The sequence below is a fragment of the Perca flavescens genome, chromosome 9, assembly GCF_004354835.1.
Source record: "Perca flavescens isolate YP-PL-M2 chromosome 9, PFLA_1.0, whole genome shotgun sequence".
Classification (NCBI taxonomy): Eukaryota; Metazoa; Chordata; class Actinopteri; order Perciformes; family Percidae; genus Perca; species Perca flavescens.
The window spans coordinates 9,439,603-9,460,478 of NC_041339.1; the positions used below are offsets into that span (position 1 = coordinate 9,439,603).

Here is a 20,876-nt window from a genome sequence, read left to right on the forward strand (position 1 = left end):
GACCAGCATGCTACAGCTGATATGATGATCTGGCTTAAACTTGCACAGTAGGCAACATTAATAGACTTTTGGGAGGGCGAACCCAATATCCGAACCACAGCCATTTAACACTTCCTGCATATAACTGCAACCTAGATAATCTTTTTAGGCCTCAGGTCTGGCAGATAATTTCAACTGCCTTCATTGTACAGCTGGTGTAGTAAAGGTGTGACTGTTTCTGTTCATCTAGAGTATTGCAGAATTGGTGAGGGTGTCTGAGGGAGACTTGCGGAAAGCCATAACCTTCCTCCAGAGTGCTGCGCGTCTCAACGTCGACAAGGAGATCACAGAGCGAGCTGTCCTTGAAATAGCTGGGGTGAGACATACTTCTTTGTGTAATAAGAGACTGAAGAAACTGATGATTTATTAACTGTACTTAAAATGTCCCTAACCCTCCACACTGTTGTGCTCTCTTACACTGTAGGTCGTCCCTCCCAAAATGATTGACCACTTGCTCCAGATATGCTTCACAGGAACATTTGAGAAGCTAGAGGTTGCTGTCAGGGTAAGTGTTCTGACTTGTCAGTGCTTTGACCCTGGGATTGTGTCATGAATTTGCAGCACTTTAGTGTGACATGCATTTATTTTCTTGTTATTCATTTAGGGCCAAAGACTTTTGGCCCCTTTTTAAACCATCTTGACATAGCGCATGGTCAAAAGTGCATGGGGCAAGTGCATTCAGGGAGTGTCTAACTTCACATTTGGTAGTTAAACACAGGGTTCGTACGGGTGCTTGAAATCCTTGAAAATGCTTGAATTTTTATGTTGTGTTTTCAAGGTTTGAAAAGTGCTTACATTTTGGATAAAATGCTTGAAATTGTAACCATTTCTTTCACAACAAATACCTATCTGACTGAATAGTTTGTTTATTACATGTTTGAGAGCTTACAATGAGACTTGCTCGCTTGTGCATTTGTGACTGCGATCTGCCAGTCTGTTTCCATATGTGACTCCGCCCCCTGTACAGGTCCTATCCCCTTACCAATCGGCTATCCTAACATTAACCACTCAAGGTAAAATGCCCAACCCCAACCAGTCGAGCTGCTTCGTAGGGCGGGTCTTGGCGTGGCCATGGTGGGATTTGTAATATCGCCGGCAGGTTGTCGTTTCAATGAACGTTTGCTGGAAGATGAAAAATACAAATTATGGATTAAACGGGGACAAAGCCCACAAGTTGCCTCTTGTCAGACATGAAAATCACTCGCCTTTCGGCGAAATTCGCCGTTTTGAAACCAAAATAGGTGACCTACGTGAATTGTGTAGCTTCAATGAGAAAATGTTTAAGTACTCGGGCCTGGTGCCCGATTTCTGGCGTATGACTATTTTAGAAAAATAAATAAATCAAAAAGTCCACATGGGATTTCTTTTGATGCGCTGGATTTAACCAATCATCGAACTTCCACCTACCAATGAAACAAGTTCTAGCCAATCAGATGCAAAGTAGGGCGGGTCTTTGCCGGTGTGGTCTCCATGGTAACGCGGCTAAAAAAAAAATGGAGGCAAAGTTTATCAAACTTGGAGCATGTAGATACAGGCAGCTTTAGTTGAGAAAGTATTTAAAATAAATGGTGCTGGGCATGAATAGAGGACAAGAGGAAAAGTGTGGAGACGGGAAGCCGTTTAGCACTTGGTGCCTCAAATTGAGGGTGCTTGCTTCTGCAGCGCATGTTCAAGGAAGATACTGTACGGCAGCAGCGGTAAGAAAGTGCTTGCTTGTCACAAAGCTTCGGTCCATGCACTCTGTAATACGAGTATGTTACCGGCAACAACAGCTACCATTGCGACTGTGCCTTTACTGACCGAACGTGATACAAACAATACGTGTGTGATACAAACAATACGTGTGTATTACGATATATATTATTGCAATATGTAAATCCACATCGACTCTTAATTTAACATATGGTTGGAAGAAGTAAAAATGGATCCAAAACCTTTTAGTAATTAATTAAAAAAATTCTGATTTTATTTCTCGCTGCGGAGCTAATCGCCGGCACTCTCTCACTTCTCCCTCGCTCACCAGCTACACACACACACACACACACACACGGTGACTCGACACACACACCAGCGCACAAGTATAAACATCAGGCCACTTGTATGCTACGGAGAAAGCTCTGCGTGGAGCCTCCGGCAGCAAAAATAAAACGCTGCAGGCTAAACTATTTAAAAATGCTGTCTGTCGCTAGCAATGCAGTGATCAGTGACGATTCTTTCCGACCAATCTGTAGCCTTCAGGGTTTCACGTCACCTTATCGGCTCGCCTCAGCTCGCTTGGAATCTTGACTGAGGAGGTACTAAAAAAAGTACCTGTTAGCAGGTACCAGGTACTTTTTTTCGTAATGGAAAACCAAAAAAGCCGAGTAGAGGCGAGGCGAGTAGGTACCATGTAATGGAAAAGCGCCATAAGTGACTGAGAGTACTTTGTGTGATAATGTAATGTTAGTGTAACAGAGGATTTCTTATACTGTCTAGACTCAGGTTTGGCTGTAAAATAAAGACACAGGCTTCCAATGCTGGAACCAAGACGGCACTGCACGTCTCACTTTATTCAACCCCGACACAGTCAAACGTCAGACACTTTATCCGCTTCCGTTTTCCCTGTCACAATAAAAGCTCTGTTTACTGTAACTTCCTCTTAAGCCTCAACTGAGAGGTAAGCTACACAATTAAATATAAATTAAATACCTTACATTAGTATTGCATGTCCATTATGGCACGTTCATTTGTGGAATATGCAGCGAACATAGTTACCTACCTGCAAATTAAAACCTGCAATCAATTAGTAAGCTGACATCAAATGTGGCATTTAGGAAACCTTTATTGTAATCTTGGCACAGTAAGATGTCCAGACTAGCAACTAGAGGTGTGAATCTTCACTGCTCTCCCGATTTGATTACAATTATCAGGTTTTCAATTCGATATCTCGATGCATCACGATGCTTCAAAAAACATTTTTCTATTAAAGACATATAGGATATTTGACTTGACAAACTTGCATTGTCAAGTGCAATGTCCAAGCTGCAATAAGTAACTTCAGACTGGAATGATGAAGTGTTTGGGTTCATTTCTTTAAGGTAGCTACCACGAAGGTTTACCTATTTCGGATTAGTATACCACCCTACTTTTTAACCAGCAAATCTCTTGTGCTGTATTGGAATAACTGACCCCAGACAATTCTTTAACAAAAAAGGTACTGTTTACTGAACAATAACTTAAATGTATAAATAACATTTAGCCGTTAGATTGAATAACAAAAAAACATGACACAAATCACACCCTTCAAATATGCTAACTGCAATATTTCTTCAAATGATATTACACACAACTACCCCTTTACCCGTTTCTCTATCAGTTTCCACTTAAAACACTCCAGCTACACAAAATGATTCCTCCTTACAGCAGTTTCAATGTAAAACTTACTCAAACCCTATTAAACCACTGTGTTAACACACACACCCACACACGCAGAGAGGAAAAGAAAAGAAAAAAGTTACAGGCTCATGTGGACGTGCAGCAGACAGCAGGACATTATCTTCCAACTTACAGTTAGCTGTTAGTCCAAGAAACGCAGCTCAAACACGAAAACAAAAACCAGTCACTAGCTACGACAAAGTCCTCTTCAGCAGGGAAACACGCTGTCGTCCTCTCCGGTCCGCAATCAGCGTCCTCCGAACCAGCAACTCTCCGCTGTTAGCTCCAACTTTAGCTAGTCCGTTGGCTCCAACTTTAGCCAGGCACACTAGTGGCGTTTTTCCATTACATGGTACCTGCTTGACTCGACTCGGCGCCCTTTTCCATTGCAGATTTTAGTACTGCCTCAGCTTGGCTGGTCGTCATAGCAACTGCCGTGGGCGTGGCTTGGTAGCGTTGCATTTCCCCCTGACTCATTTCCTGGTTCTCCTTCTCCGTAAACAACATGAAATCAACAAGATAGTTAACTTTTCCTGCTCCAGATTTCCCCATCGTGGTCAGAAAGAACAGGGGAGACACTTTGTTTCTCTCACTATATGACTCCAGAGTCACTACTCGCTGCGGAGCTAATTGCCGGCACTCTCTCACTTCTCGCTCGCTCACCAGCTCCCCACACACACGGCAACTCGACAGACACCAGCGCACAAGTATAACCATCAGGCCACTTGTATGCAACGGAAAAAGCTCTGCGTGGAGCCTCCGGCAGCAAAAAAACACAGCTGGCTAAACTATTTAAAAATGCCGTCTGTTGCTAGCAATGCAGTGATCAGTGACTATTCTTTCCAACCAATCTGTAGCCTGCAGGGTTTCACGTCACCTTCTCGGCTCGCCTCAGCTCGCTTAGAACCTCTAACTGCTGTTAGACAGGAAAAGTGTCGTAGTGTAGCTACAGTACACCTCTTCAGCTTCGTTATTCCACTTAGATTGTTTCCAAGCTAACTAGCGTCTCTCGATGTTTCTCAGTGTTTCCTTTCCTCTTCTCGATTTGCGATCCTCTACACTCTCCCGTGTCTCAACTCAGCTCAGTGTGTGTGTGTGTGTGAAACAGGTTAGCTAGGCGAGGGAGAATGTTATTTTTCATTTGAATGTTGCCGCAGCCGGAAAATTAACGAGCGACGTCATTGCGTTATAATCTATTATGGTGGGCCACTGCATCGATGCAGCATCATCATCCGTGTCCGCGATGCAATGCATTGATTATTTGATTAATTTCAACACCTCTACTAGCAACAGTCATTTTCATTTTTTACGTCCTGCTGCTCCCATCATCGCCCAGGAAATTTCTTTTTTTTACTAAAGCAGTATATGAAATCAGATGTATAACCTACCACCATTTAGTTGTTTTGTGTTATTTAAGATATACATAAAATATCTGGTCATGCCAGATTATTCCACTCATTTTTTAAACAAGGCAATTACCCGTTTCAGCCACCAGGGGGGCAGCTCCCCCTGCCCCACAGCAAACTCATGGGTCATACCCATCTGGTAGCGGGGGCTGAGACTAAGAGCTACATGGAAAAATATGCACCAAACAAGCCACTTCGAAATGTTGCGGTTTCATGAATACAAAAGTTGTGACCCTCCCCTCAACAAAGAATAAAAAGACATGACCATCCCCTATTTTCCTCCGGTGGTCTATTCCATAAATACCAAATCTGGGGAAGCAATATTTGGACATTAATATAATGGAAAGTATTATTCATATGCAGCCCAAACTTTGTAGGGTGAAAGACAAACGTGTCAATATGACTGAACCATTAAAGGTTTGTACAACATGCCCTAGATTTGGGAAAAAAAGTGAAAAAGACTGACATTAAGGGGAGCATAAACTTTGAGCAAAATCTAAGAGGGTGCAGCAACTGTTTATCTGGATTTAGTCTAATTTTGACACAGAATGACCTAGCTGAATGTCATTTGGCTCAAATCCTCCCACTCAGTGCTCCTCTCCATGTCTGCTGTCTTACTGTATGTTATGAACCATGAAGAGATTAAACATTTTAAAGGTGATAATTCAGGGTTAGTGAAGTGAACCTGTCGAGTGATTTTGTTTGGGGTAATTGTTTTTACATTGAGTTAGATAGCAAGCAAAGTCTTAGACAGTGATACATTTTGAAAAATAAAACTTGTTTTGCTTAAATACAGTATCTCACAAAAGTGAGTAAACTCCTCACATCTTTTAATGGGACAACACTGAAGAAATTACACTTTGCTACAATGTAAAGTATTAAGTGTACAGCTTGTATAACAGTGTAAATGTGCTGTCCCCTCAAAATAACTCAAAACACAGCCATTAATGTCTAAACCGCTGGCAACCTAAGTGAAAATGTCCAAATTGGGCCCAAAGAGTTAATATTTTGTGTGGCCACCATTATTTTTTCAGCACTGCCTTAACTCTCTTGGGCACAAAGTGCACCAGAGCTTCACAGGTTGCCACTGGAATCCTCTTCCACTCCTCCATGACAACATCACTGAGCTGGTGGATGTTAGAGACCTTGCACTCCTCCACCTTTCGTTTGAGGATGCCCCACAGATGCTCAATAGGGTTTAGGTCTGGAGACATGCTTGGCCAGTCCATCACCTTTACCCTCAGCTTCTTTATCAAGGCAGTGGTCGTCCTGGAGGTGTGTTTGGGGTCGTTATCATGTTGGAATACTGTCCTGCAGCCCAGTCTCTGAAGGGAGGGGATCATGCTCTGCTTCAGTATGTCACCGTACATGTTGGCATTCATGGTTCCCTCAATGAACTGTAGCTCCCCAGTGCCGGCAGCCTCAGACCATGACACTCCCACCACCATGCTTGACTGTAGGCAAGACACACTTGTCTTTGTACTCCTCACCTGGTTGCCGCCACACACGCTTGACACCATCTGAACCAAATAAGTTTCTTGGTCTTATCAGACCACAGTACATGGTTCCAGTAATCCATGTCCTTAGTCTGCTTGTCTTCAGCAAACTGTTTGCGGGCTTTCTTGTGCATCATCTTTAGAAGAGGCTTCCTTCTGGGACGACAACCATGTAGACCAATTTGATGCAGTGTGCGGCGTATGGTCTGAGCACTGACAGGCTGACACCCACCCCTTCAACCTCTGCAGCAATGCTGGCAGCACTCATTGGTCTATTTCCCAAAGACGACCTCTGGATATGACGCTGAGCACGCGCACTCAACTTCTTTGGTCGACCATGGCGAGGCCTGTTCTGAGTGGAACCTGTCCTGTTAAACCACTGTATGGTCTTGGCCACCGTGCTGCAGCTCAGTTTCAGGGTGTTAGAAATCTTCTTATAGCCTAGGCCATCTTTATGTAGAGCAACAATTCTTTTTTTCAGATCCTCAGGGGCCATCCACACGGAAACTTTTTTTGTGCAAACGCACGTTTTGCATCGTTTGGGCCGACGCACTGCCTGAAAACGCACTTTTTTGAAACAAGGTCTCAGGTTGAAAAAATCCGAAAACTGCTCTCGTTTGGCTTCGTATGGAAGGTAAATACGGATCCGTATCAATGATGTCATCGCCACACCCCTCTTTTACACCCTCTCCCACGGCCGCTGACGCACACAACTGCGGTGAAGCTAAGCGAGCATATCCCATCTCCATGGTCAAACCAGCTCACTTCATCTAAATACTGTGTCGCTGCTCCCTGACCCTTCCCTCTGGATTCTACACAAGATATATTGCTAACGTTATGTAGCCAACGTTAAACATCGCTAAAGTAGCTGACCGCTCCAGCAGCGAAGTAACGTTAACGTTAGCTGCTATGGCTATCTGTTTATAAAGTGGAAGTAGACAATTTATCAACTAGCTAGCTAATCTGTCTGCTTATAAACTCCTTGAACGGATTATAGTAACTTTTACCACAGCTTATTGTAGAAAGGCTACTGCAAGAAAAACATATAGATTATTAAAAAGACATAATTCATGGATCATTGATGTTTGTTTGACTGCCGATGTTAAGAGAACGTATTAAGAGAACGTTATAATCTAGCTAGTCATGTTATGATGGGAAGTGGAAGTGACTATGCTCTTCTTCTCCGTTTTTGGTGAATTTCTGTAGCAGAAACAGCACCGCCTATAGGCCTGGACTATGAAGTAGCGTATTGAGTCATTTACAAGTGGATACGTTTGGACGCAACTATTCTTGAAACAAATCCAGGGAAGACGGGTAAAAAAAAAAAGATCGTTTTGGTACGTGTGGACGGGGTCTCAGAGTTCTTTGCCATGAGGTGCCATGTTGAACTTCCAGTGACCAGTATGAGAGAGTGTGAGAGCGATAACACCAAACACACCTGCTCCCCATTCACACCTGAGACCTTGTAACACTAATGACTCACATGACACCTCACATGGGAAATTTGGCTAATTGGGCCCAGTTTGGACATTTTCATTTAGGGGTGTACTCACTTTTGTTGCCAGCAGTTAGACATTAATGGCTGTGTGTTGAGTTATTTTGAGGGGACAGCACATTTACACGGTTATACAAGCTGTACACTTAATACTTTACATTGTAGCAAAGTGTAATTTCTTCAGTGTTGTCCCATTAAAAGATGTAATGAAATATTTACAAGAATGTGAGGGGTGAACTCCCTTTAGTGATATATTGTATCTGATCCTTCTGCTATTGTGAAACATATTTTTGGCTGTTTATAGCATTATCTCTTTTAATGTGATAAAAACACTAATAATTTTGACTATGTATTGGTATGTATTTTACGGTGGTAAAAGTTTTTTAAGGTGCTGGAAAAATTTTTTAAATGGAGCTTGAAAGTACTGGAATTTGACCTTGGAAAAGGTGTACGAACCCTGTAAACAATACATAGGGGCACAATGTAAGGTGCAAAGGGATTGTATTTAGTTTCAATTAGGGATCGACCGATATGGATTATTTTTCATCAGCCTTAGCCGATGACCAATATGGGCTGCTGATTTTCTGCTCCGCCATTTCTTTAAAAATAATAAACAAAACCAGATCAGTGTCACTTCTGCAATCATCTTAAATTCATATCACCCAAATTTATGTGTGCAATGTGCATCATATGGATGGGTACCCAAATTAAAAGTGGTACAGCTCCCATATACTTTGACTCTCTGGAGTGTGCCTGGTATCATTGGAAAGGAAATAATCTCTAGTTTCTTTTGCAAGTGTCAGGGTGATTACTAGCCTAGAAATGTAGACTCCCCCTAGTGGCAGCAAATTTATTTGGCAGCCAGGGGGGCGTCTAGGCACTCTCCGTTGACTTTCAAGCTCATCATTCTTAAAAAAGGAAGATGTGTTCGGAGTTTTGCCGACCGGATACGGCAAAAGTTTAATCTATCAACTAGCTCCGCTACCTTCTTTGTTGCTCTGCCTGGTTATCCTATTGCGTGCAGAGGGAATTTGAAAGACAACCGTTTATCTGTGCTGTGGGTAACCATACAAAATGCACATTTTCTTCAATTCTGCCTAAGAGTTTTTGATAAGAGGGCAAACAAAGTGCACTAGCAAGGTTTTTTTTATATACAAATATTAGAAAATTGCAAAACTAAACTGTGTAAAATACAAAAACACCCACATGAATTATACAAAAACTATTTACATGAACGTGGACCACAGATGTAAAAATATAAAAAGTGCAAAAACAACTGCTAAATACAAAAACACACACACACAAACTATTTACATAGTAGACCAGAGATGCCAATTAGCTGTATAGCTAACTCTGGTACAGTGTCACACCAACTTCTTTTTTGGAAAGTTGTCTTTTCAGAAGTTGTTCAGGGTGTGCCAAGCATTATAACAGTCCCTTGTTACAGTTGAAATTGCTACTGGCTGAAACGGCTGTCGATCAAAACGGGGTTGTTCCAAATCGAATACAGAGAAATCGTTGGCTTCCAAGCGGTCTGTCTCCCGGGAACCTATTGGCTCATGAGCGTTGTTGTTTGATTCGTAAGACCTTGCTGAACAAAGGTGACACCCACAAGTAGCGTTAGAAGTCTCGTAAGTGAGATTGCACAAAAATGTCTGACAGTGACTATTGTTTACCGTTTTTTATGTTGTAATTCGGTCATAAACTTCAAGGTTGTGAGACGAACAGCTGGTTTTTGGATAACAGCTTGGAAATTATATTTTCCTTGGACTCTTGCTGACTAGCTTAGCACACTAACGCTACGCCATACCTTGAGCTGATTTCTGTCATTCACACAACCACTCTGAGTTGTAGGTTAAAACTTGTAAGGGTTTTATTCAGGCTCCAGTCCATACATGCAGTTAATGATTACAGGCACGCAGAACTGAACGGCACGCAACTTCATGAGGGGAGGGAGGGGCTGTAGGCAGCTCATATGTTATGTACTTAACAAAAAAGTGTGAAATAACTGAAAACATCTTATATTTTTAGATTCCTCAAAGTAGCCACCCTTTGCTTTTTTGATAGTGCTGCAAACCCTTGGTGTTCTCTCAATGAGCTTCATGAGGTAGTCACCTGAAATGGTTTTCACTTTACAGGTGTGCCTTGTCATGGTTAATTTGTGGAATTTTTTCCCTTATAAATGGGGTTGGGACCATCAGTTGTGTTGTCAGACATGAAAATCACTCACCGTTCGGCGAAATTCGCCGTTTTGAAACCAAAATAGGTGACCCACGTGAATCGTGTAGATTCGATTAGACAATGTTTAAGGGGGTGTTAGTACTTGGGCCTGGTGCCCGATTTCTGGGGTATGACTATTTTAGAAAAATAAATAAATTAAAAAGTCCACATGGGATTTGTTTTGATGCGCACCAACCAATGAAACGAGTTCCACCAACCAATGAAACGAGTTCTAGCCAATCGGATGCAAAGTAGGGCGGGGTCTTTGCTGAAATGTTAACGCGGCTTAAAAAAAAATGGAGGAAACGTTTATCAAACTTGGACAATGTAGATACCATAGAGGTAGATACAGGCAGCTTTAGTTGAGAAAGAAGTTAAAACAATTGGGCGCTGGGCATGAATAGAGGACAAGAAGAAAACGGTGGAGACGGGAAGCCGTTTAGCACTTGGTGTCTCAAATTGAGGGAGCTGGGTGCTTGCTTCTGCAGCGCATGTTTTGGACGGCAGCAGCGGTAAGTCTAATGACTAGCAAGCACCGTTGCTAGTCATTAGATGCTAATCACAAAGCTTTGGTCCGTGCACTCTGTCATACGAGTACGTTACCGGCAACGACCGCTACCGGCAACGACCGCTACCGTTAAGACTGCGACTGCGCCTTTGCTGACCGACCGTGATACAAACAATACGTGTGTACGTTCATAGCGGAACATGATTTGTAAAAGCTATCTGAAGCCCAAACAACCTTGACAAAGCTGTCTGTTTGGAATCAGCATGCCAGTTATTTAAACATAACGTCCTTGTCCCAGAGGCTAGACGTCTAGCTATATGAAAAGATAAACAATGCAACGTTTTTAATAAATGTAAATAAAGCAGCTAATATCAACTGGACAAATGGACAAAATCTTGAATGTACTAATTCGCTTTTTTTGATGATGACCTGGCCAAAGTAGTACATTTTAGTTTTCACAGTGATTCATTGTAGGATTATGATATTATTGCAATATGTAAATCCACATTGACTCTTTATTTAACATATGGTTGGAAGAAGTAAAAATGTATCCAAAACCATTTAGTCTTTAAAAATTATGACTTTTATTTTTGTTTTGCCAGTCAAATTAACTTTAATGAGTGCATATTGAAATATTACACTGTTGGTTGGCAAAACATGCATCTCAAAATGCATCAGATTGATGCTTTAAAATATGGAATATTTAAAATTTTCTTCCGGGGGAGTTGATACACAGCCAACAGCCCTATTGGACAACTGCTAGAATTCATATTATGGCAAGAACCAATCAGCTAAATAAAGAGAAACGAGTGCCCATCAAGACACCTTTGCTGCTGAGGAAAGTTGATCCGAGTCACCAGCCTCATAAATCGCAAGTTAACAGCAGCTCACATTAGAGACCAGATGAATGCCACACAGAGTTCTAGCAGCAGACACATCTCTAGAACAACTGTTAAGAGGAGACTGCGCGAATCAGGCCTTCATGGTCAAGTAGCTGCTAGGAAACCACTGCTAAGGAGAGGCAACAAGCAGAAGAGATTTGTTTGGGCCAAGAAACCCAAGGAATGGACATTAGACCAGTGGAAATCTGTGCTTTGATCTGGTGAGTCCAAATTTGAGATCTTTGGTTCCAACCGCTGTGTCTTTGTGCGACGCAGAAAAGGTGAACGGATGGATTCTACATGCCTGGTTCCCACCGTTAGGCATGGAGGAGGAGGAGGTGTGATGGTGTGGGGGTGCTTTGCTGGTGACACTGTTGGGGATTTATTCAAAATTGAAGGCATACTGAACCAGCATGGCTACCACAGCATCCTGCAGCGACATCCCATCCCATCCGGTTTGCGTTTAGTTGGACCATCATTTATTTTTCAACAGGACAATGACCCCAAACACACCTCCAGGCTGTGTAAGGGCTATTTGACCAAGAAGGAGAGTGATGGAGTGCTGCGCCAGATGGCCTGGCTTCCACAGTCACCGGACCTGAACCCAATCGAGATGGTTTGGGGAGAGCTGTACCGCAGAGTGAAGGCAAAAGGGCCAACAAGTGCTAAGCATCTATGGGAACTCCTTTAAGACTGTTGGAAAACCATTTCAGGTGACTACCTCTTGAAGCTCATCAAGAGAATGCCAAGAGTGTGCAAAGCAGTAATCAGAGCAAAGGGTGGCTACTTTGAAGAAACTAGAATATAAGACATGTTTTTCAGTTATTTCACACTTTTTTGTTAAGTACATAATTCCACATGTTCATTCATAGTTTTGATGCGTTCAGTGAGAATCTACAATGTAAATAGTCATGAAAATAAAGGAAACTCATTGAATGAGGTATGTCCAAACTTTTGGCCTGTACTGTATATATTTTTACTGATTTAACTGTCTAGTAAAGTTCAAAGACAGTGTTTGTTTAAAAAGTGCAATCCACATGTTTACTATGTCTATGTAAATAATGATTAAATCTAAATACTACTAAGTGTGGTAAAGCCACATTTGTTTTTATATTTCTGCAATCTGCACTTTAGTGTGATTTGTTTCTGACTTTCATATGAATGTTTACACCAGGCTTGGTCAGTGCTCAATATACTTACTGTGATTGAAGTAGTTAAATAAAAGATGTCATTCATATAAATTCATGCATCACCTAATTTCATGATCACATACAGACCTGGCCTCCAGGAAAGAACGGTTTGTTTAATCTATCTAATCTTGTGTTCAAACTATACAATTATTTATTGCTAGTTTTTGTTGAATAATACAGAAGACAAAGACCTTAAAAAATAATCTCATATCGAATCGCAATCTCAATTAAATTATTTTCAAATATCGTTCAGCCCTACTGGTGACTTATGAAAACAATTTTTTTGGACCTTTTCACTGAAGTGGATAAAGCAAGGACTATGAAGGTATGTAAACACACACGTAAGCATTGTCGTTTTAAGTGTTATAATAATTAGATTACAGTTTTATAACTGCTATGGATCATATTAGTTTAATTTAATTTGAATCTTGACAGTCTGAGCTTTCAACCAATGTGCTGCATGACCATATATTTTGAAGATTTAATGCGTCAAAGTTCTAACGAAGTTCATGCAGCGGCCATTCTGAGCGTGAGTGTCCCGTTCACGGGTCAGTGACATTAAAGAGGTTAAAGGCAAAATATGTGTCAAACCATTGTGGTGCTGCAGAGACGTCCCGGCCTACAAATCCTATCCTACAGACTACAGAAAACATCTTTGTTTGGTACAGATCCCCGCAAAAATCAAACTATAATCATTTTAATTTTTTAAGATTTAATATTAGTCAATGAAAATGAGAATAATGATAACAAACATGATCATTCCCTTCAATATCGTGAATCATATTGCAATCGCAACATCAGTCAAAATAATCTCAATTAGATATTTACCTCATATCGTGCAGCCCTAGTTTTTGGGTGTAACATGAATTCAACCAATCAGTGTCATTTCCCATTCCCTTTTAACAAAGTGGGAGTATAGACATTTGAAACACCCTGGGCTGAGAGACGATTGCCAGATTTTAAAGTAAAATTACTACTAAAGCCATATTGATATACAGTGGGGAGAACAAGTATTTGATACACTGCCGATTTTGCAGGTTTTCCTACTTACAAAGCATGTAGACGTCTGTATTTTTTATCATAGGTACACTTCAATTGTGAGAGACGGAATCTAAAACAAAAATCAGAAAGAGAGGTAACTTAGGCTGAATCTAATTTCTCATCTTACCCCTACCCCTTCATCTTACCCCTAGCCCTTGTCCCTTGAAACAAGAGGTAGGGGTGAAAACATACACCTATGAAATGAGACGCCACTTGGTTACATCATCATACCTACTTAGGTCTGTTTGCAATAAATATTTCTATACACGCTGCATGGTGTGTTGTATATCTGTTTCAGTTATCACCGTTTTGAATGTCATTGATGTTCAGAAACACTTTTTAACAAAAAAAACATAACAGGCAAAAACATTATATAAAAATATATATTACAGAACCATTATCAACTATTACAGCCATAAATTACATATCACACATAAAAAAGGCACTCAAATGTATAAAACTAAAAGTTTAGTTAACACTGTAGACATGCATGGAGTCTATTCAAGACAGAGAAATGCAGGATTGTTGTGCAAATAAGCTAATGTAGCTAATGTTAACATTAGCATTAGCATAGCAAGCTAGCGATTTTTAAAAAAACGTTTCAATTAATAACATGGTTGCAAATATATATGTAGAGTACTGTGTAGAGCACAAAACAAGACTTTCGTAATTTTTAAATCAATTCTTTAAGCCGAAAATACTTACATTTATGGGTCTCTCTGGTCGACCTGGCAGCCATCGTTCCTTGTAGCGCAATGTATCTGGATACCACTTGCTGGCCAAGTAAGCTTGCGTCCTTATTTGGCTCTAAGGGGTATATAGCCCTTCCCCTTAGCCTTACCCATTGATCAAAATGAGTATTGGGACAGCCCTTACTCTCACGTAAACGCGCAAAACTAAGGGGTAGGGGTAAGACAGAGAAATGAGACGCAGCCTAAATCTCTGTCAGTTACTATGGTAACGGAGTCTGTGAACCTAACCTGGTCGGGAGCAGGTTTTCAATAAACCTTGAGTTTCTCTCAATCTCCCCCCTCTGACACAGCACCCTTCAATTTCCTCATTCATTCAGTCTGTATCAGGTGCATTTTTGTCACCTACATTAAAATAAAAACGGTTGGTTTATTAACTCCGTTAGGCAGACTATAAAACATGGCATGTCCTTTGGTTGACGGGTCTGTTGATGAAGAAGCTGTATTACTTCGCAGGGAGTTAAATATACGGCGGGAGATGATAATGAGGCCCCGACTAGATAGTATTTTCCTTTCCAGATAACTACCTATTTGACCGGTATCATTTTTCTTCACAGTCCATAAGATATGTACATAACCTTATCCGTCCTCCTATCACTAGTGTCCACCGGTTTTCACCAGTAATATTTAGGGCCCGAGCACCGACCGTGGCGAAGGCCCTATTGAAACTGAAGGAATTATTTTCTGCAAGTGAATTGGCTTTTTGAGGGGCTTAACATATTCAAAAACTCACCAAAATTGGTGGGTGCATGAAAATTTACATATTTTAAGGGTTTTGGGAATAGGCGTGCAAAAATGGCTCGCTAGCGCCCCGTACAAAGTGAAAGAAATTGAGCCCCTGCAGTACGTTTAACATAGACTCACGAAACTTAGTACACATATGTAGCATGTCCAGATGTACAAAAAACGTCATTGGAGCCATACCCTAAACCCAACAGGAAGTCCGCCATTTTGATTTCAAAGTTCGAAATTAGTGCAATTTTGGCCATTTCCACATACATTTCCATTTTCGTACTTTAACGAACTCCTCCTAGAGATTTCATCCGATCAACTTCAAACTCGGTCTGTGCCATCTTAAGACATTAAAGATGAAAAGTTGTTAAAAGAAAAACTTTTCGTCATAGGCCGTAGCGGGGCAGCCATTTTGTGCGTTTCGCCATCAAAACAGGAAGTGGGTGTAACTCGAGTGTACATTGTCCAACTGGCTCAAAACTTTTTAGGATTCATAAGAGTCCAACCATGAGGACAAATAAAGGCCGATATTTACTTAAAGTCATAACTCCCCCTAGTGGCAACAGGAAGTAGGCCTAAAAGTCAAGGTGCTATACTTTAATGAACTCCTAGAGATTTCATCTGATGGACTTCAAACTTGGTCTGTATCATCTCAACACCTGAAAGATGAAAAGTTATTAAAAAAAAAACATTTCGTCAGACGGTGTGGGGGCGTGGCGGCCATTTTGAGTGTTTAGCGATGAACAAAGAAGTTGTTGTAACTTGTGTGTACGTTGTCGTATCTGCCTGAAATTTCTCACGATTGACAAGCGTCCAGGCCTGAGGACACCTACAGGCCAAAATGACTTTTGGTCATAGTGCCCCCCGCTGGCAACAGGAAATGCACCTTATATGACAAACATCATCCGATTTACATGAAACTTATAATGTGTGGTCTACATGTGATACTGAGCAGCCTCCTACAATATGACCACGCCCACTTCCTCAGGCCACGCCCCCTTTCATAACATTTAAACCGTTAAAGGTAGAGTCTTGTGTGAGCTATCATTGAACTCAGCAGAGAGTTCCTTTTTAATTGGTGATGGTTTGACCCGCCCCCTATGCTTTAGCCACGCCCCTTTACACAGCTAATGAACTGTATGACGTAGAGTCTTGAGTGAGGTATCGGTGAACTTGGCAGGGAGTTCCCTTTTCATTGGTGACAATTTGCGGCGTCTGAAGGCCGCGCAAATGCACTGTCGCAACGAGCGGTGTCCACAGGTAACCCCGACGCGCGCAGAGGCACGAGGGCCCGTCCATCCCTGCTTGCAGCTTTAATTATATTTGTGATTTAATAGGAAATGAATACACTATGTTGAAACTTAGACATTGACTTTAGCAGCAATTTTTTCCCATGCCAATTCTCGCTCTTTTGCAGTTTACGAAATATATGTTTAAACTCACTGTATGTGCGCATGAGTACTTCCAGTTCCAGAGGGGCAAAGTACGCCGACTAATTTTTTGTGGTTGTTGCCATGGTGAATGGTAGTATCATGGCTCCATTCATCCTGCCTTTTTTATAGTGGTGGTGCACGCGCTTAACTTTGAGTGAACCTACTCTGTTGAGTGAACCTACTCTGAGTCGATTGAACTATCAAATCAGCTGTTCTTGAACCGAAAACGGTTTCCCATCTCAGGGTAAATCAACTCTGAGTTCAGGGTTAGACTCAGTTTGCTAAATCTCCTTCCTGAAACGGGCCGCTGATGACGGATGAAAGAAGAGCCGTGTTGACTGCGTCGTCTACGGACTTGTTGGCTCTATAGACCAAACTGCAGGGGGTTCAGGAGTGGGTCGGTGAGGGTTTTGAGGTGAGCAGGTGCTCAAAAGCGTTAATAACCACAGAGGTCAGGGCGACAGGTCTGTAGTCATTAAGTCCTGTGATCCTTGTTTTTTTTGGAGACAGGGATGATGGTGGAGGACTTTAAGCAGGCTGGTACGTGGCATGTCTCAAGTGAGGTGTTAAAGATGTCTGTGAACATGGGAGACGGCTGATCAGCGCAATGCTTCAGAATGGAGGGAGAGACAGGCTGCATCTCATAACCCTTATTTGATAGCTCCTCTGCTCCTCGACTGAACCGGAAGTTGTTCTGTCTCTCCTTGGTGAATGCCTTCTCAAAGCTCTTATTTCTGGCCCGCGGAGCGAGCATTGAGGAGCTATAGGTGAGGATACCCAAGAGCAGCCTTCCCGGAAGCCATGCAGCTGAAGGAGTTGCTAACTGACGAATTCATGTGACGTTTCAGAGGAAAGGACGACTCATTGCTCGTTGCCTCTCTCCTCCCATGATTTCCTTGCATGTCTCCCGTGCCTCCTCAGTGGGAAGGGAGTCAAATGGAGGTATCAAGGAGGCAATGATTCATAAATACAGCTCATACCGCAGGAACGGTATAACGGAAAATTTTAGTGAGGGTCAAACGCGCCAGAACCGTGCCATCCCGGTCCAATACAGGTCCTCGCCACTTTTTTTAAATAAATATTATATATAATCTTCAACTTCATCACTAAGGCTTGTTTGGATATAATATATAGTTATGTTAAATCTTATTATATACGTTTGGTATATCAAAAAGATTTTATTAATAAAGGTAGTCTATAGTTCCGGTTTCCCTGTGCGACAACAGGCCGAAATTATAATTCAGTTGGCAGCAATTCCCGAGCATCTGAGAGGGTTTTTTTTTTTTTTTTTTTTTCTCCCAGTCATCATGAACAACTGCAAGGGTCATTAACATACTTATCAGCATTCACGAGGTGCTTTACATTGACTATTTATGGTTAAAAATGGGCGTGTACGGGGCGGGATAAGAGGCTGATCCACGTACGCACGCTTGTAGTCAATCTGTGATTTATAAAGGGAACAGTGCTTACAGGTGTGCGTACACACAGTTTTATAAATCAGACTTTTTTGGCGTACGCCAATTTGGGCTTTTGGGCGCACGTACACTTATAGTAAGGATCCTACGCACAGTTTTATAAATGAGACCCTGGATATTTAATCATGAAAAAATAAATTTTAAAAAAGCGAGCAACAAGCCAGATGCATGTCGCATTCTCACGTTAATGTCTCTTCTGTCAGAACATGGTGGATGAAGGCTATGCAGCCACACAGATCCTGAGTCAGCTCCATGAGTCTATCATAGAGCAGGACCTGAGTGACAAGCAGAAGTCGGCCATTACAGAGAAGATGGCGGTAAGTAATCTGATGTAGTGTTGGTTCTTGTGTTAGCTAAACAAAACAAAATGTATCACTTTGCGCAGCATCGTCCAGTCCAGAAAGAGTGCCCTGTGTTAGTTGTTGTGTAATTTGAAACCGATATGCAGAACCAAAATAAAAAAAACTAACTGGTAACTAATAACTGGTTCTTGGCATTTTTGGAATTTGTTCTAATTTGAAAACGGGTTTCGTTCCCAAGTCATTTTTTAAATTGACAGTGCAATTTTACTTAGGAAGTTGTTATAACTTGTTACCGTATAACTTCAATTCAAATTACCATATAACTTCAGTTCAATGTTGTCCAATCTTTTTTCTTCAATCTTTTTTTTTTTTTTTAGGTCCATAATACATGGTGTCATGTAGAGTTAATGTCCTTCAGATGGACTTATACCTTTTTTTTTTATAAACCCTCAGTTTGTGCTTGTTTTTCCTCTCTGTTTCAGGTTGTCAGTAAGTGCCTGTCAGATGGTGCAGATGAGTACTTGCAGATGTTGAGTCTGTGTTCAGTCATCATGCAGCATGCCTCCCAGAACAACTAAAACTCCACAAAACAGCATACTCTCCCCTGGGAGAATACTGACACCTGCTTTTAGCAGGACCAATAACTGAGATATCAGCACTTCACTCGGATTCAGAGTTTCTTCACAGTTGCAGTTTTGGACGTTCATCAGTAGATAACCAGATAATATTGATGTTTAATTTTAGAGACCACAGCTGTCAAGGTGTTTCTCTACACAAAACTGTCTACCTCCTCTTACTTCAATAAAAAAGACCCAATCATCTGAACATGCTTTCAAAATCTGTTACTGTTAAATCAACCATCGGATGTCTCTTTATTCATTTTATTTTGTGTAACTAATTACCAATATATCTTTCTACACTATTTGCATTTGGGGAAGTATTTAATACATTTTGTATTACATTTTTTTATATTTTCACTATTTGTTTCCTTGAAGTCTTTGCTCATGATTAGGGCATACACTAGTCCATCACAAAAAATGTATTTGTATCATCTGACCCAGTCACAAAACTCATGCAACAACTATGAAAAGAAATTTGTCCCAATATTGAATATATATATATTGAAGCTCAGTGTAAATTATTTCAGGAAGACTTCTATGCTTTACATTTCTCTCTCTACCAACCTAATTGGTTGCATTGTCATTAGCTGAATGTGGGCATTTACTCTTTCAGTTAATCCAACCAGATTTGCCACAATTTCCATGAGCTATCGCGTTGTTGCATTCAAACTTTAAATCTGTTCTACTCTCTGCTGCTGTCAGTTGTAATTTCTGGCTAAATCAATACAACCCTCCTCCACCCCATTCACAAGGTTTCCTTCATCAGAAGCCCCGCTTCACATCACATCCATCCAGATCTTCGGGCATCATTTATCCCTTCATCACCTCCACCAATGTCTAGACTCCGTCGGGCGGATATTCCTGTATATCCACGGCCTCTATAACCCTTATAAACTAACATGCAATGGAGTCTAATCACCAAAGACCCTAACATATCAACCTAATATGCACCATTTCCATTAAAGGAACACGGCAACTTATTGGGACTTTAGCTTATTCACCGTATCTCCCAGAGTTAGATAGTCCATACATACCCTTCTCATCTCTGTGCGTGTCATAACTCTGTCTGGCGCACCCACCGCTAGCTTAGTTTTAGCACAGATCCTGGAGGTAACTAGCTACAACTAGCCTACTGCTCCCAGTAAGTGACAAAATAACGCCAACATTTTCCCATTTACATGTTGTGATTTGTATAGTCACAGTGTGTATTAGTAAGGTCACATGAGACACAGCCATCTTCTAACCGTATACAAACTGGGAACTACGCTACGCACAAAAAGTTAGGGATATCTGGCTTTCGGGTGAAATTTATGGAAAATGTAAAAAGTTCAAGCTACAGTATTATATCATGAAAGTAGGGCATTTAAGTAGAAGCATCTAATGGTGATTTCCTCATCTCAAAAAATGTATTGAAACAAAAGCCAACAACAGTGTACCACAACAAAAAATGTTAATGTCTCAATAACTTGTCATGGGCCCTTGAGCATCATACAGTTTGACAACGTCTCATGATGTCCACAAGTCGAGTTATTGTCTGCTGAGGCATGGCATCACACTCTTCTTGAAGGGTCATTGAGGTTCTGGGGTACAGAGTTACGGGCCTCAACACGGCGACTCAGCTGATCCCATAGGTTTTCTATGGGATTCAGGTCTGGAGAAAGTGCAGGCCACTCCATTTGAGGAACCCCAGTCTCCAACAGCCGTTCCCTAAAGCCCGGGACACACAGGGCCGAAAATCGGCCATTGGACAGTCATTTTGGCCAACCTGACATGTTCAGTCAGCGGCAGGGCAGTTGGGACTCACCCAGAAATGGGGAGCAGAATGAGGGTGACTAGAGTCTATCAAAATCTGATAAAAGTCCTTTAAACTGACCT

The 20,876-nt window shown here is 41.5% G+C and overlaps 1 protein-coding gene across 6 annotated transcripts in view; it reads left to right on the forward strand.

The window, feature by feature from the left end:
• The window catches only part of rfc4 (replication factor C (activator 1) 4), a 45,328-nt gene extending 26,122 nt beyond the window's left edge, over positions 1-19,206 (forward strand). For all 6 annotated transcript variants that reach the window (XM_028587787.1, XM_028587791.1, XM_028587786.1 and 3 more), the window contains exons 8-11: positions 230-355; positions 464-544; positions 18,283-18,396; positions 18,864-19,206. In XM_028587787.1, coding sequence (XP_028443588.1) covers positions 230-355; positions 464-544; positions 18,283-18,396; positions 18,864-18,959 — 417 coding nt within the window. In that variant the 3' untranslated portion in view covers positions 18,960-19,206. The remainder of the gene's footprint in view (positions 1-229; positions 356-463; positions 545-18,282; positions 18,397-18,863) is intronic.
• Positions 19,207-20,876: the final 1,670 nt, after the last annotated feature.